The sequence below is a fragment of the Sprattus sprattus genome (assembly GCF_963457725.1).
Source record: "Sprattus sprattus genome assembly, chromosome: 7".
NCBI classification, from domain to species: domain Eukaryota; kingdom Metazoa; phylum Chordata; class Actinopteri; order Clupeiformes; family Clupeidae; genus Sprattus; species Sprattus sprattus.
In genome coordinates this window covers 12,183,302-12,200,349 of record NC_137926.1, presented here as the reverse complement: position 1 = coordinate 12,200,349, position 17,048 = coordinate 12,183,302, and the positions used below count along the sequence as shown (strand labels likewise).

General features: G+C 40.2%; 2 protein-coding genes across 2 annotated transcripts; one reads left to right on the top strand and one right to left on the bottom strand.

The window, feature by feature from the left end:
* Positions 1 to 310: 310 nt before the first annotated feature.
* LOC308368202 (ruvB-like 2) lies at positions 311 to 7,243 on the top strand. The gene is made up of 15 exons (XM_080842310.1): positions 311 to 332; positions 1,045 to 1,099; positions 1,318 to 1,373; positions 1,464 to 1,605; positions 1,824 to 1,953; positions 2,233 to 2,299; positions 3,006 to 3,112; positions 4,440 to 4,533; positions 4,634 to 4,757; positions 4,853 to 4,947; positions 5,081 to 5,199; positions 5,433 to 5,552; positions 5,903 to 6,032; positions 6,691 to 6,805; positions 6,970 to 7,243. Exons 2-15 carry the CDS (start codon positions 1,045 to 1,047, stop codon positions 6,993 to 6,995), a joined length of 1,380 nt encoding a protein of 459 aa, XP_080698436.1. The 5' UTR covers positions 311 to 332; the 3' UTR covers positions 6,996 to 7,243.
* Positions 7,244 to 7,878: 635 nt separating this feature from the next.
* LOC308367592 (uncharacterized protein) lies at positions 7,879 to 9,098 on the bottom strand. The gene is made up of 2 exons (XM_080841535.1): positions 9,020 to 9,098; positions 7,879 to 8,938 (listed from the first exon to the last, which is right to left on the bottom strand). Exon 2 carries the CDS (start codon positions 8,912 to 8,914, stop codon positions 8,264 to 8,266), a length of 651 nt encoding a protein of 216 aa, XP_080697661.1. The 5' UTR covers positions 8,915 to 8,938; positions 9,020 to 9,098; the 3' UTR covers positions 7,879 to 8,263.
* Positions 9,099 to 17,048: the final 7,950 nt, after the last annotated feature.

Sequence of the window (17,048 nt, the reverse complement as noted above, 5' to 3'; positions counted from 1 at the left end):
TGCTGCATGTGTTTAGACTACAAAGACTAGACTATATTAAGGTTACGCAGTGCAGAGTTTTAAAAATTACAGAAAATGACACAATTATGTTTTCAACATTGTAAATTCCTTGTTTCATACAGCCCTTGAACCACTCACCCTCTCCACCAAATCCTGTCTATTTACCTTGTCCTTTGTGGTATTTTTGAAATGGTTTGCTGCTGCCATCTAGAGTCTACTCATTGGGGTTGGTCAGACAGAACGTTCGTGCAGAGCCTTTTTTGCAACTTCGGAAGACATTTAGCGCGTACCCTTAAAACTGCCTCTGCATTTCAAGGAAAGTAGCAGCCAAGGTAACGTTCGTCCTGTGTTTATTTTAAGTTAAATGTGTCAGGCAAAGCACATACTTTAAAAGTATGAGACGTTTACAGGCTGTGATACATACGACTTTTACATTATAATTCACGTAATTCTCAGTTGCCCAGAAGTGGTCATTTAACATCAGATAAACTAAGTATGATGATAGCTAGATTGCTAACGTTGCGGCACATGGTTCGTTGACGTTAATATAAACTACGCCACCGTTACATGTGATACCTGTCACTAACGTATTGACCATTTCAGATTGAACGGTACTCACGTTAATCACAAATAACGTTAACGTGGTTCAAGTCAAAACGATGAGCGCCTAGTGGTATTTTGTTTTGCCAGTTTTAGTTATTGTTGCGATATAGGTGAAATGTGGAACACATTGGCTAACGTTAGCTTGCTGTCGTTAGCTAGTACCGTTGCCTGACATCCAATGCTGGCTTTGAAATAGCACACATACAACTGCCACTAACAGCAGAGGATTTAATTACAAAATTATTCTTAAATTTAGAAAAGCGTGGTGTGGGTAGCTGCCTATTGTTCAATACAGATCTAGGGCAAGCTAGTTCAGTGGCTAACGTTAACTAACTTAGCCTCGGATTTTGTTGTGGCCATCTCGTTGCTGTGGTAACCGCATGCTGCTGTGTATATTGAAGCAACTGTGACTGTTTCCTAACAGTTTCTCCCTGAAAATAGATGGCGACTACTAAAGTCCCCGAGGTTCGTGACATCACCAGGATTGAGAGAATTGGTAAAGTTGAATTATATTTTTACGTTTTCAACTTTGTTGTGTATACACTTCCAGGTATGCTATTATTTAACCTTAACTCCCGGACGGAAGCAAGGTTAAACTCATCCAGTTAATGTATAACGTTTGTTTAGCGCAAGGTCTTAAATAAAACATAATAATGACTATTGTCAATATAAGATGGAATGGAAAACATTTAAATTGATCTAATTTTTTATTAGGGGCCCATTCACATATACGTGGTCTTGGATTGGATGATGTCTTGGAACCCCGGCAGGTGAGAGTCTGTTTCCTGCATTTGGAACTGTCTGTTTAAAAGGTGTGGATTATGTGAATTAGTTACGAAATTTGCCCTCTTGTATTTTAGGTTTCACAGGGAATGGTTGGTCAGCTGGCATCTAGAAGGGCAGCTGGGCTCATTCTGGAAATGATCAAAGATGGCCACATCGCAGGTCGTGCGGTTCTCATTGCTGGGCAACCTGGGACAGGAAAGACAGCCATCGCCATGGGTAGGTATTGTCCTTAACACCTGGGACAATCACACTCAACACTCACAGCAATGCTGTTTATGTACAAGAATTTGAGAGTTAAGATCTTAGAATGTTTGGTTGTCCTAAACATGATACCTAGTCACAGAGAGAGAACATAAAGTAATCCATTACATTTTTAAATGGTCCTGTTGTGTCAGTGTTGCATTCAAACTTTTTCCTTTGTTCTTATTGGTCAGGCATTGCCCAGTCTCTTGGCCAAGATACACCCTTCACTGCTCTGGCTGGGAGTGAGATCTTCTCCCTTGAGATGAGCAAGACAGAAGCTCTAACCCAAGCCTTTCGCAAAGCCATCGGAGTCCGGATTAAGTGAGTGCTGATAAAATGCTTAACTAAATGAATGCATAGCTTATTTCCTATTTTGCGCTTTAGCCAAACTGCGTAGTGCTGTGCCATACTCAAACAAACTGAGCTGAATTGTATTTTCTATTTACTTTCCTTTCCTTCCATTTTTTAATTAGCTTCAGGAAATGCATGACTTGTGTTCATTTAGTAGACACTTACAGCGGTAAAGTAACACAGAATTATTAAACTTGTGTGCACATAGTTAACACATGTATGATTTGACATCTCTGATTGGCTTTGCAGGGAGGAGACTGAAATCATTGAGGGAGAGGTGGTTGAGATCCAGATTGACAGACCAGCCACAGGGACTGTAAGTACTACAGACATCTGGTTTGTTATGGTGGCTTTGTTAGTACATGCTTCTGTTGGATTCAGGAGTATGTATGGCAAAGACAAAAATGAGTATACCCCTGTGCAATATCACTTAAATGTCAAATGATTCAAAGCTCGATCACCTCTCAATTGCAAAGTAACGAGTATATCCTCTTCTGAACAGTCAAAAACAAATACTTCAGAAAGACTGTTGAAAAATACAGGCCTCAAAGTAGAAACTCAATGCAACAAATGTGAATCCACCTGTGATCAGTGAAATAATGAGAACAATCATTAAAAATAAAATAAAGTATTGAAAAAATATAACATTTAAATCTCAGTAATGATAGGTGTACTGACTTGTGTTGCATTGAGTGCCTACTATGGGGCCTGTATTTTTAATGTAGTAAATCTGAAATATTAGTTAATCATTTTAAATACGAGGAAATACCCTATTGTTTAAGATAGAAGTAATGCAATATCTGTAATGTGAGACCATTTAGAAACATTTGACATTTAAGTTATGTTGCACAGGGGTTTACTCACTTCTGATGTATACTGTAACTACAAAATAATCCGGTTTACTTATGCTTTACAGGAAATCATTCAGTAAGGAAATTCCTCCAGTCAGAAAGGAGAAAATGGAATAGTGGTTAATATCATTTTTTAAGTTTAATTTGATGGCCTTTGCATTTTTTTCATAGGGAGCCAAAGCTGGCAAACTGACCCTGAAGACTACAGAGATGGAAACTATCTATGACCTGGGCACCAAAATGATTGAAAGTCTGACCAAGGAACGTGTACAGGCTGGGTGAGTCAACCGCACTGTTACATTAGCGATAAATCACATTTCCCTATTCAGTGGCGATTGTGAGACGCTTCAGTGCTCATACTTTATGTTATAAACCTTCAGTGCTCATACATTATGTTATAAACCTTCAGTGCTCATACATTATGTTATACATCTTCAGTGCTCATACATTATGTTATACATCTTCAGTGCTCATACATTATGTTATACATCTTCAGTGCTCATACATTATGTTATACATCTTCAGTGCTCATACATTAGGTTATAAAGCTGTTCACTCCCCGGATGTGTTGGCTTATGTGGAACCTCTCTTTCTGGAGGCATTTAGGCAGCAAGTGGATTGCTGGTAAACTGGTAGAATATCGCATTTGGTAAAATTACAAGACAAATTATCAACATGACATTATCTGTAAGAAATGTTAAAAAATAGTAACCTGGTAGCACTTTGGTCAGAGTGCATTGTTTTTAAATGTGTTTTATAAATAAATTTGACTTGATTTGACACTGCATTTGGTGGACAGGCTACAGTATGAAACATGTAAAATGGGTTAAAACTGGTCATGATGAAGGGTAAGCAATGACATCCATAGTAGGTAACAATTCACACATTATTAGTCAAAAAGTAAAAGAAACAAGCAGAGGCCTATAGTAGGAACATTTTAAACCAAATTTGCAAACGTAAGTAGGCCCTATTGTATTACATTAGCCTGTAATATTACATTAGCCTGTAATAGTGTATCTCAAGCAAGAGCAGTAGGCTAACCTTATTATCATGTTTCATACTCTAAGACTGTATTTTGATGCTAGATAATGCCCTAAGTACTTACTATTTATGCAACAATATGAAAAAAAAAAACATGTATTATTGCATACAAATAAAAAATACATTAATTATCCACACCTATCTTTACATTAACTATCAACAGTGTTAAATTAGACAGAACCCACAAAAACAAATAGAACAGCGGTCAATTATGTCCAGAACCTGCAGCAATATTGCCACCTTCTTGCAATGTAATCTTGTCTGGCTTTAACCAAACCTTTCAATCATGAGCTTTTTATTTGTATACTGTTATTTATGATGTCTGTCTTGATGGGTCATGACTAATTTGAAAGATTGGATTGGTGTTTTTTTTTTACTGGGTATTTTTCTAGCTAGAAATGCAATTACCTGCCAGTTCACCTAGCAACATGAACTGTCAGAATGCACTCCTTACTACCGTGTTCAATAAGAATACTGTGAGTAATGCTGTGCATTCAGCATGAGTACATGCTTTAACTAAAGTATTCCAGTGTTGATAAATGTTACTTTCTCCTTCAACTGTAGAGATGTTATCACCATAGATAAAGCCACTGGGAAGATCAGTAAATTGGGACGCTCTTTCACAAGAGCTCGAGATTACGATGCCATGGGTGCTCAGGTAAGCTCAAAGCCTTCGCCACTGTTGTGCATTCTCATATGTGTATGCATGTGTATGAGTTCAGTGTGCAAGCCCTCACAGTCTTTGCATTGGTTTTTAGACGCAGTTTGTCCAGTGTCCAGAGGGGGAGTTGCAGAAGCGGAAGGAGGTTGTCCATACTGTGTCCCTGCACGAGATTGACGTCATTAACAGCCGCACACAAGGCTTTCTGGCTCTCTTTTCTGGTGTGTCCTCTCTCTGGCTACCTATCCAGGAACTGGGTAAACTCCTGTCCTTATGTGTCCTTCTAACTGATTTTTCCACTGCTTTGTTTATACAGGTGACACTGGAGAGATCAAGTCAGAGGTCAGAGAGCAAATCAATGCTAAAGTGTCTGAATGGAGAGAGGAGGGCAAAGCTGAAATCATTCCCGGGGTAAGCAAAGGGTGTTTGCGTGTGCGTGTGTTCGTGTGCGCTACATTTTAAGATGTGAACTTCATGAAGCCGGCTTCAGAGAAATCGTCAATAATTGATTGAAGGGAATGTCTGATCCTCTTTCTTGTTGCAGGTGCTCTTCGTTGATGAAGTCCACATGCTTGACATGGAGTGCTTCTCCTTCCTGAACCGTGCCCTTGAAAACGACCTCTCCCCTGTGCTCATCGTGGCCACCAACAGAGGCATCACCCGGTATGCTGGATCACCACCCAAACTAAATGTAGCTGTCCAAGCACTCATGTCCCAAGCTGTTTCCAGCACCGATATGAAGGAACGGTCTCTAAATAATGTTACATCTTAGTGGTGGATGACCTGATGATAAATGAATCACATCAAACAACCCAATTATACATAATACTATATTGTTCAGTGTACGAACAGTTTCATCATTTGTACTAAATTTCTTTTGAATCCCCCTATGGCAGCATCCGTGGAACCAACTACCAGAGCCCACACGGAATCCCCATTGATCTTCTGGATCGATTACTGATCATTGCCACCTCTCCTTACACTGAGAAAGAGACGAGGCAAATCCTTAAAATCAGGTGAGAGACCGTAAACTGTGCTCAAGTCATCTAGCGGTCAGGAGATTTACCTGGGCAGCACTACAGGTGGTGAATGCCTGAAGTCATTGAATACAAACTAACTACTCATCTTTTTGATTTAATTTTTGCTCTTATAAGAGCTCTTTCATCCCAAGCATTGTGTGTGTGTGTGTGTGTGTGTGTGTGTGTGTGTGTGTGTGTGTGTGTGTGTGTGTGTGTGTGTGTGTGTGCGCGTGTGTGAGAGAGAGTTTTATGTCTCTTGTACTTGTTTTTACGTTTTACATTAAGGGTCCTTCCTTATTAAGGATTGTTTTCTGTCTTGTTTCATTTTGGATGTGTAATGTGTGTAGGTGTGAGGAGGAGGATGTGGAGCTCAGTGACGAGGCACACACTGTTCTGACGCGCATCGGAATGGAAACCTCCCTTCGTTATGCCATCCAACTCATCAGCACTGCTGGCCTTGTGTGTCGCAAGCGTAAGGTAAGGATCAGCCCTGAAAAAAAACAAGAAACCTTAAATGTGCTTTATGTAAGTATTTTAGTTTAAAACTTTTGGAAGTTAACTAGAAAATAGCAAAAAAGTGAAGAAATAATTGTTGTGATGTTATGTCAAAAACAGCTATGCACAGCATCCTCCAGAGATGTGCTATAGTTAGCCTGCTAACCAGCTAGTGTTGCACCCTCTACTTGCATACCACTTTGTACCTCAAGAGGTGCTAGTGAGTCACTGTAACGAAAACAGCAAGGCAAACCAATGGGCTATCACTGGCATAAGTCCACAGTCAGGAATGCAGTTATTAATAACTAAAATCCAATTTCAATTGTTAATGCGTTGAGAAATGGAACAATTAGGTCAGTGGCAAATTCATCCGTTAACATTAATGGTTAGACTAACCACTCTGGTTCTTAACTGAAGACCTGAAGACATGGGTTTGGGAGCCTAGATATCTTTCAATCATATAAATGTTTTCATGCTACATCTAGACTTAAGCCCCTTCCACCTTGGCTAAACGTTCTGGTTACTTCTGCCCAAGGAGGAGAAGTATGGATGCACACATGTATACATTTTAGCATTCAGATGAAAACTGTTATCAGGTTGTTTTGAAAGCTGTGTTTAATGGCTGGTATGTGTTACTCAGGGCACAGAGGTCCAGGTAGAAGACATCAAACGGGTGTACTCGCTCTTCCTGGACGAAGCACGTTCCTCACAGTATATGAAGGAATACCAGGACTCCTTCCTTTTTAATGAAGCACGTAAGTGTAACCCACCCTTTGTAACCCAGTATGCTTCAAGAGAAAGTTGGAAGGGAAGTCAGCATGATCAGCTGAAATCCACTCCTTTTACAGTTGAGATATGTCAATCGTTAGTAACTTAAAAACATTGCAAGAATTAATGAATGTATTTCTGTCTTTTACAGAGCCTGGTAAGATGGATACCTCGTAAAGGTGCACATACAAGAGGCCTTATTTTTTTTGTACCTTGTTCCCAAAAGTGACCTTGCTTCACAATGGACTTAAAAATCACCATGTAAACCTTTTGTCTGTTCCAGCCTTATGAGTACTTACCTCTGAAGGCTACTGACTACCCGTGTACAGCTACTGCAGTAAATATTCATTCAGGTTGGATGTGGAATCAGAGCGCCTCCCTATCTGAATAGCTTTGATTGGTATGAGTGATGGCGTCATTGTTATGTGGTGGTTATACAACATATGTGGATACATTTAAAAATGAAACTGTTAAAAGAATAAAATGTCTGCTCTGAGCAGAACAACTTTTCTAACCAGCTGACATTTTCTCAATCTGTTCTAATGGGTTTCAAGTGCTTTCCAGATTGCTTCTGGACTGGTGAGGTTCTAGTTTCTACTTTGAACCTGTTCCTTCTTGGTCTTACTCAAGCTTATTGCTTAGTAAAGCTATGCAGTTGTGAGCTACACCCTTAAACTCAACAAAATGTAAAGACCATGGCTGTTCAGTTGCCTTGCTAATTTAGTTAAGCACAGGAAACGATATTTTATTTCTTGTGCTATTGTTTGGGGACTTTCCACATTGGCCAAACCTTTTACTAACACATGCAAGTATTTATCCCCTACAACCTAGCCCTAGTATTATAATAACAGGGTGCACTACAACCATTATACTGATATTTAACAAAACTTAACAACAAATATGCCTTTGTGAAAATGTCAAAAATGGCATTAAATAATATAATGGCATTTGGAAGACAATTTGGGAATTTTTATTGTAACAAACATTCCGCCTGACATCACAAACTGAATAGGAATGTCAAAGAATGGTATAACTTCCAGAACCATTTTGGTCATAATCAACAGAAAGTACATCATCCAAAAACGAGAAAGATTGGCCACCACAGGCCAACTAAGGTATGACAGTCCAACAGTTCAACATTTTTTATTTTAACAAACCATTCAAACATGTGAACTTCATCTACAGTTCATCTGTGTTTGAATGTTCTTGCCCCTTGGCACCTTAAGAATGAAAACAACAGTATTGGTACATGCCACTGAGTGCCTATTGTGGATGGTTTAAATAAAGGCAAAAAGGATTCAGAGGAAAATAAAGCACGTGTGATGTACCATTGAAGGATAATGTGGCAATAACGTGAATCGAGGTACTGTCTGTGAATACATTCAATGTTCAAGGTCAGGTCTTATGGTCTTTCTCAACTTGCCTTTGGTGCAGTATATGTGAGTTTAAAATTTCTCAACAAGTCTCTCAAATAAAGACCTCAATTTTTGCCTGTCCTCATGTGCCGTAGAGTCCATGTCTCTGTGGGAAACATTTTTCTCATGATCTCTCTTTAACTGTTCCCTCTCCCTGGCCACTGCCACCTTCTCCCTTTCCAGTGATGCCATGTCCTTCTCAAGGCTGACCTTGTCCCGTTCCACAGCCGCTCTGTCTCGTTCCACGTGGACCCAGTCCTTCTCTAGCTGTGTTTTGTCTCTCACCATGGCTATCATCTCCCTCTTCAGGAGTCTCCTCTCTCTCTCCAGGACCAGACGCTCTCTATCCACCTCTGCCTGTTCCCGCTCCAACCCCAGCCTGTCCCTCCTCAGGTTGGTAATATCAGTCTTCAGGTCTGTGTCAAACTCCTTCATCACTCTGCTGTTGTGGCCTGTGGGCGCGTGTACAGTCTCAGTCATATCTGGCAACAGGGTGTTTGGGAGCAGCTCCAAGGTGTTGTTCCCCACTTGCACCAGACACACTCTCTTAGTGGGAAGGCTAGCAAAGCTGTCCTCTGGTGTGCTGACCACTGGAGATGAGGGAAACTGGACCCCCAGGGCCTTGTCCAACAGGCTGAACAACTGCCAAGTGGCATTCCCCTTCTCTGCCTCTTTTTCCATGCCAGGAACCGGACGCTTCAATTACTGAACACAAAGTTGACAACCATGAAAACAGGAAATTACATAATTATATTTACATGTAAGAAATCGTGAGGAATGACAAACCTTGTATTTCTTTTTCAGATGTTCCCATGTTTTGGCCAGCTGCTCAGTAGAGACAATCCCCCAGGCCCATCTCCTTTCAAATTAAACTGCAGACAGAAAGAGATCAGTGAAAGAGTTACTAACTGGATCGGCACGGAAGCTTGTCTAGCACTGAAAAAATGGCCCAGTTACAAACCTCCAGGCTGGAAGCATTTCTCTTGACATAATATATTTCCTGTAGTTTATTTTATTTAGTTGTATCTGATAATTTAACTGTCAAAAGAAGTAAAGCTGTCAGTTGTATTATATCTCGACATGCATGTGTTTAGCACTGCGTCAAAATCATGTCGCTTTTTATAACGCACTCGCTAGGCAAAACTTCATCAAGACAGGAATCCGTCCCATTTGAATTGTTACTCTGTATCCTGACTGACAACTTGACCAACATTGGGGAAAACAAAGTCCATTGGTCGATCTGTCTTTTAATTTCGATCGTGTTTATATGCAAACGACTTTATAAGCTACGCTAGAATTGAACTAATTTTGTTGATACACTTTAGCCTAACGTTATATTTCATATGCAAATATTACTAATGTGCAACCTCTTGTCTGTGTGCAACACACCTAAGCGTTTCTAAGCATGTTATCGATACGAAGGTAAAGTAACGATTTACCGAGGCAAACATTTTTTCCAGGCAATCAGAGGCGTTCAGAGTACTCAAAAACAACACATGAAAATGAAATACAAACGTACGATGGTAAGAGTATTGTATGGTTGTTTGATTATCCATCTCATTTTTAACTTCGCACCAAAGAGTTCTAGTTGGGGCATAAGCTAACTAGCAAGCTAGGATACTTCAGCTAAACAAAATACCTCAATAATGGCGGAGCTATTACAGAAATCTTGACAGCTAAAACGACCTAGCTTGTTCAGCAAGTATTAGCTGTTTCCGACTAAAGTTTCAGAAGTACATTTTGTAAAAGTAGTCTTTCAGTTGGCCACTCCGCACCTATAAGGGTTACCTCTTGTTTTGGTCTAACCTGCGCATGGAAGTTTCCCAGTGTGCTAGTGGACGCTGGGTGATTGGTGCTTAGCGTGCACCACGTGATTCATTGTTCTTAAATAATATGTGACTGTAGCTAGGTTAGCTGCAATAGTAAGACTTGACTTCATATAGAATAAATAAATATAAATAGTTTCAAATCACACCCAATATCCCAAACCAGTTCAACCCATACACTGTTTACTAATGCTTATTATTGTAGCCCACTAAAAACTGTACATATTATTAAGATAAACAGCTCCAGGGTAAATATGACAAACTAGATATTTTTTTCTTTGATAGGCTTATTTCTATCAGGTCAAATAATGATAGCTTTATTTATTTGGAGATCCCAACACAGGCGCTTTCCCAAAATTGTTTACCTCCACACGGCCCATTCATCTGCATCCTGATGAATATTGATGTATAGCTCTGTAAAACGCTGAGCCTGTTTGTATTTGCTTTCCTCTCCTCATTAAGTAAACACTTCAAAGTCCAACACAGGATAATTAGAGGTTCCAGTCTATTTGCTAAGATGGAAGCACACTCTCATTAAATAATTCACAATAATATAATAGCCTTGGGTTTCTAAGCAGTCTATTCCGTCACATTTTTCCAATGAATATCTGCCATTACACAGCCATTATAATTTGCACTGCACTGCATTTTGTAATACTGGAGACCAACAATATTGATATTATGAATGTATAATTCCATATTGTTAAATTATATTAATGAATACATTTAGCATGAGTTGCAGTGTTAAATCTGGACATCAATTTAGCTACATGTTTCCATCTACTGTTGATCTGTTAGTGCACCTCCTCCACAATGAGATAAATCAATACCTGAAATCTGTTTGTCTTGTGGCACACCAGTTTTTGTATTGTTTGTATTGATTTTTATCATTGTGTGTGCAGTGTTTCTAATACCATTCAGATCTGGGTGTTATTACTGTAATCTCTTCAATCTCTCTGTGAATGATTGAGGTCACTTAAATGTCTGTGTGAGAGAGGAGGGGGTAGACAAACACCCACCCTAACCATGTCGTCCACTGAGGACTGTGGGGCTAATCTGTGTGCATATGTCCTTAAAAGCACTGATGCTGTTTTCCTCTTAAATTATTAAGCTTCTTCAGAGGCTTTAAGCCATTGAGAAGAAGATTAGTGAGGTTATTTTGTGCTGGTACGTTGTGTGTGTGTGTGTGTGTGTGTGTGTGTGTGTGTGTGTGTGTGTGTGTGTGTGTGTGTGTGTGTGTGTGTGTGTGTGTGTGTGTGTGTGTGTGTGTGTGTGTGTGTGTGTGTGTGTGTGTGTGTGTGTGTGTGTGTTTGTGTGTTTGTGTGTGCGCGTGAGTTTGTGTATGTGTGCACATGCAAATATGAAAGTGTCATAGAGTACAATTCCACAAACGCGGTTCATTAGTACAGCAGGTGTCGGGGGTCAGGGAATCCCTGCAGATTCTCATCGATCAGTCCTAATTAAAATAGAGGCTGCACCTCCATACTTACAACACATTCCCTGTCCCCCTGTGCCACCTCTGTGGGTCCAAATGTAAAGGTGTACATATTGTAGTAACACCCAACAGGCTCACTTAACTCAGGTCAGTCAAATAGAGTTAATTGCTGGGAGGATCAATGATCTCTTTTGATTGGCACGTTAACAAAGCCTGTGACTGAAATAGCCAGTTGGTGCGGTGGGAGAAGGTTTCCTCGCACTGTGTCTGTGGCGGCTGTATGTTTGAGATGAGCAGCACGGAACATCATCCACGCTAAAGGGATTGAAATGTTGGTAATCTTTTGTCATATTACGGACTAGGGACTGCCTTGCTACCAAACATTTTCAGAGGACTATTTGGTGGTGACATTACACTCTTCTGTCATTTCATCATCCACATCAGGTTAGTTGGATATATTTATATGCATTCTCCTTGTGATTACACTTATTGTGTACATCTCTTTGTGTTTATATTATTTATTTCTGTTATACTTTAGTGACTGTGAAGTACTGGAACATTTAAGGTGTTTTGGAGACTGTGAGGAATAAATGTTTGCATCATTTGGATGGTCTGTGTAGGAGGGTAAACCTCTCAGTTTACTGAATAGTGTTGATTATTAATGATAGATCTTGTTGGTTACGTGTTTTAAGTCACAAAAGTGAACCACAGACACATAGAAAGTGTACAACAATAGGACTTACTTTGGTCTAGTCAGTGGTCCAACATTAATGTGTCTGGTTTGTGTCTGATAGCACATGTAGAATTTAACTGAACATATTGTACTGTCGATGGTGAGTGAATTGCATTAGTAGATAAAGCAATTACATGTAGGGTTGCTTTTCGAGTTTCACATTATCTGTGGAGCTGTGGTGGGTCTGCACTATAATCCTGGGTGAGTGTGTGTGTAATCCTGCTGTCTGTATGCTGAGTGTCTGTGTAGTTAGTGTCCATCTATGTGCCACTGTAATCTCGCTGTGTCGGCGTGGACGTGCGCTGGTAATCCTACAGTGTGTGTGCGTGCATGTGCATGTGTGTGTTTGAGAGAGAGCGAGAGAGAGAGAGAGAGAGAGAGATACACAGGGAAAGATAGACCCAGAGATAGTGTCCAGGGTGTAATCCTCTGTTAAATTTGAGCAATTCGGCACGTGAGCGTGCATGTGTGTCCACATACTGTATCTAATTTACACAGTCTTCTCATAGGCACATGCACACAGTATACATAAGTTTGTGTGTGTGTACGATGGTGCATTGAATAAATGGAGTAGCTTATTGTGCGATGAGGCTGTTTGACTATGCATTCTACTTTTTGGCATGATTTCTTTCTGGAATTACGGTGTTCAGAAGAGCAAAGTGCATACCAATGGCCCGTGATGATGACAGGTGGGCAGCCATGTCTTCGGTCCGGGCAGAAGAGTGCTCAGGGAAGCGTGTTTAGCAGGTGGGCCTGGCGGTGAGCAAGCCGGCGTCTGCCACCAGCTGAGCCACAGCCACAGCCCAATCGAGTGAATACGCGGCACTATTTATAGCTAATCCTGTTTTAGAGAGGTCGTGCTCTCTACCATCCTCCCTGAGACAGAGCAGTGGAGTTAAGCGTTCTCATGCGACCACGGAAAGGGAAGGGGTCGTGGCCGAGGTCCATATCAGAGATGCTAGCTCACCTCAACCCTCGCATCCATACTCTGTCCCCCAAATCAAGCCAAAACACACTCAAAACATTTGAGTATCGGGGAGCTTCCACAATATACCAACATCAAGCAAAAACTGTGCATCACATTCTACAGACACAAAAACAGATTTTGAATACTGGAGCATCAGAATAGATATTTTAACATATCTTAGCATTCCATGCCTTGATTTATTTTTTGTGGAGAAAAGAACAGCATGCACCATGTCTCTTTTGGGATTTTAAGAAGATTTTAAGATTACTTCACCTGAGTGAACCAAGTCTTGAACTTTGATGGTTTCTTGCAACACCCTGTTTAGTTTTATTCCTGTCTTCAGACAATGCTAGTGGCATTACTGTAAGGCTTCAAATATGCATCAATTTAATTGATTACATTGGACTGTATACATTTAGTATGCAATCATTTATAATGTATTGTAACATCACCTAATCCAGTTGTTCATCTTAATCATGTTGAATTGGACATTTGCTGCTTAAGGGCCCTTTGATAAAAGTTCTGTTCATCAATAGTGGAGGTACACAATATTTAAGGCCTCTCCTCATTGTTTGAACTGACATTTTGTCTCTCACTCCCGTTTTCTTAACTCCCTGTAAAATTAAATAATGAATGGTTGCATGTTTTTTTCAGATGGTACAGACTAGCAACATGTCAACAGATGCTGTGCCCAGCAGACAGATTATGTCAGACGAAGCAGATGATAATTATAATATGCCAAATATGGAACCTCATATCATAATGTGATGTGATACTTGGAGCATCTGTTTTAGTATTGCGTAATAATTAATGCTGCTTTCATATTAATTCCACTCAATGTCAGAAGTTCATATCAACAAATACCCTAATAGCCTAGGGTGAGAAAGCACACACACACACGCATGCACACATGCCCACACGCACGCAGACATGCACACACACACACACACACACACACACACACACACATACACACAATACAGACAATACTGTCTCCAAAAAGGACCCCAGAGTGCATATCATTGACCTACAAATGGAAAGACTTCTTTCTCTTAATTAGGCAGGTTGCACTCAAGTTGAATCACCACATGCTCTCCTTATTTTGGGGGACAACTCTGGAGTGCAGTGCTCTCTGCCCTGGAGTGCATGCAAATGCAGACTGACATGTGGGGACATTCATACCCAATAGAGGCTGGTGACTAAGACTATCACAGACCGAGTGTGTTCTCACCTGTGTGTGCGTCATCAGGGTCATGGTGGCGGTTTGCTCTGTATTCATTACATGGAGTGAAGAAACACAGACAGAGCCCCAGACAAAAGTCTCAGGCTATCACACCTTAATGTCTAATCTTTTTTTGTATACACAATTATAAGTATTTTTGTGTGTATATGTACGATCAGAATTTACTCCAGGCAGTGTGCATATTTTAGAGAGGAAGTGGATACTATAGCCTCCTGAATGCATTTATATGTTTTTGGGGGACTATATTGTCAGAAGGGACTATGGGTGCAAATTATTTCAAATATCAGCTAGGATGACAGCACAAGGACCCGAGGTGTTACTGGAATGTGGTAAATGTCTTGACATTTCCTTTAGGTTTTCTTGCAGTTGAGCTGAATGCTCCGTGACACATATGCCTCAGAGGTTTGGGCACACATGCATATTTATAGTTGTGGTCAAACATATTCAAAATCACTTTGTTATTCCTTCATGCAGCAATGTTAAAAATTCAAGATTACTATATGAGTTAAATTTGTCTGGGACATAATGGCGGCCGCATAAAAATAGAAACAATTATAGTACAGACACATACATAACGTGAATAACACAAACAAGTGCAGACAGAAGTACATTCAGTACATGAAACACAGACCCTCATTTCACACCCTCTCATGTCAGAGTTTATGGGATCCACTAATGTAGGAGCATATGTCTTTATACCTATTTGGGTATCTTTTCCTGTTTTGGCCCCAATTAGAATTCTGCACATCTACCTAATGGGAGCAGTATTTATTCTGAATGCAGGACATGGGAGGGGTTGGCAATCATTTTCCTAAAGACTTAATAACTCTAGTCCTCTCAAAGAGCATTTGGAGGGAGTGATGCTGCCACACCCCAACACTTTCATTGCTGTGTGGACCAGTGTGTTTATTTGTGATTATAGTTTAACTGACATGTTACCAATCCAAGCTGAGATTCTGTAACTTAATGTACTCTCTATCACAGCATGATAATATAACTTCAATACTTTCTGTTTAACCCAAACACCCTGAGTCTTTGAAAGAAGTGGAGTCGCTGTTGGATCATATACATACAGACACTCACATTGACATTCTAAAACCGACTACAGTGGAGATGTACACCAAAGTATGTCTAAGAACGAACCTGGGTAATACGAACATTATGAAGCAATAGTGCAGAATGGTCTACCATATGTTCTAGATCAAAGATAATTTATTGTTTTCTTTTAGTGTTTGTAATGGTCATCTTTCATCTCCAAACTATTGCCAGAAATATCAGTGTCCCAAGACGGCAATGTCATCAGAATACTTGACAATAAAAGTGCTAGGATGACTACTTATACAATCATTTGTATATAATGTAAATAGAATGGGAGGACTTGCACATCCTGCGAAACACCAGCATTGATGACTTTAGACTCCGATAATGTGTGGTTCCATAAGACCTGCTGGGTCCTGTTGGTCAGAAATGAGTGATACCACCTAATGATATGTGGATTGACAGACATCTGTCTGGGGTTACTGAAGTCTTCAAACAGCAGTCTGGAGTAAGCCGAGAGCTGTTTTTGTTATAAAATGTATTTATAATTATTAATAGTTACTTACACATCCTCCATTTGTTTCAGACAGAAGTATTCACAGCCATTTCATTATTCATGATTAAATATGAGGGTACAAATTTTGTGTAGCATTAACAAGCTGAGGTTGCGATAGGTGAAGTACTAAGACTGAGGAGAAAACAGACTGTGGATGATGTAGCGGTGCAGTGGGCTACATCCACCTGTTTGAGATGACGCACCTATTCCTGAGGTCGATGAACGGTGTAAGCCAATGAGAGTTCTTCTTTATGCCCTAACCGTGCCCGTTGACGCAAAACACACCCTGTGGAGTGTGATGGGCGGAACCTCAGCAGAAGAGTTGCACTGTGAGCTAGACTTTGATGAAAGGGAAAGATGTGCGGTCAACTGGAGAACGAGGTGAGGCATTATGTCTTGATTCCGTTTTTAGTGGGCAACAGAATAAGAATTACAACCACAGAATGACCTAGAGCGCTTTGTTTTTCTTGTCAAATGCCAACTTAAGCACGGCATTTTACTCGTGCAGTTTAATGTGGAATAGTGGTAAAGATGCTTTTTTTTGTAGACAGTTTTGTGAGAGATTATTTGTGACTTTGTACAAGACGACATGAAAGTATCTAAGTAAAGCGTTTCAAACAGGTGGTCACGACTCATTGTGCAGCTTAAAGGCGCGACAGCTCGGTTTGGGCATCTTATTTAGTCTCCCTTGTCAGCGACGCACCTGGCCATTGCTTAGCCGCCAGGAAAAACCTGTGTAGGCAACTTGAACTGGACTGATAAAGAAACAGTCTATAGCATATTTTGCATGCAACAACTGGAAATCTTATGCAATCGTCGAATGTGTGCAACTGATACATTGAAATATTTTCTTCAACTTCGGTGCTAACTCTTCACTAGAAGGCGGTGATAATAACAATAATAATACAATCTGTCTTTTAGGCATTGTAGGCAACAAATGTAATATCGTTACAAGGAAAATGCTATTAGGGTAGTTATCCTGCCATAAACTATTTTTAGCAGCAATGTGACTCATTG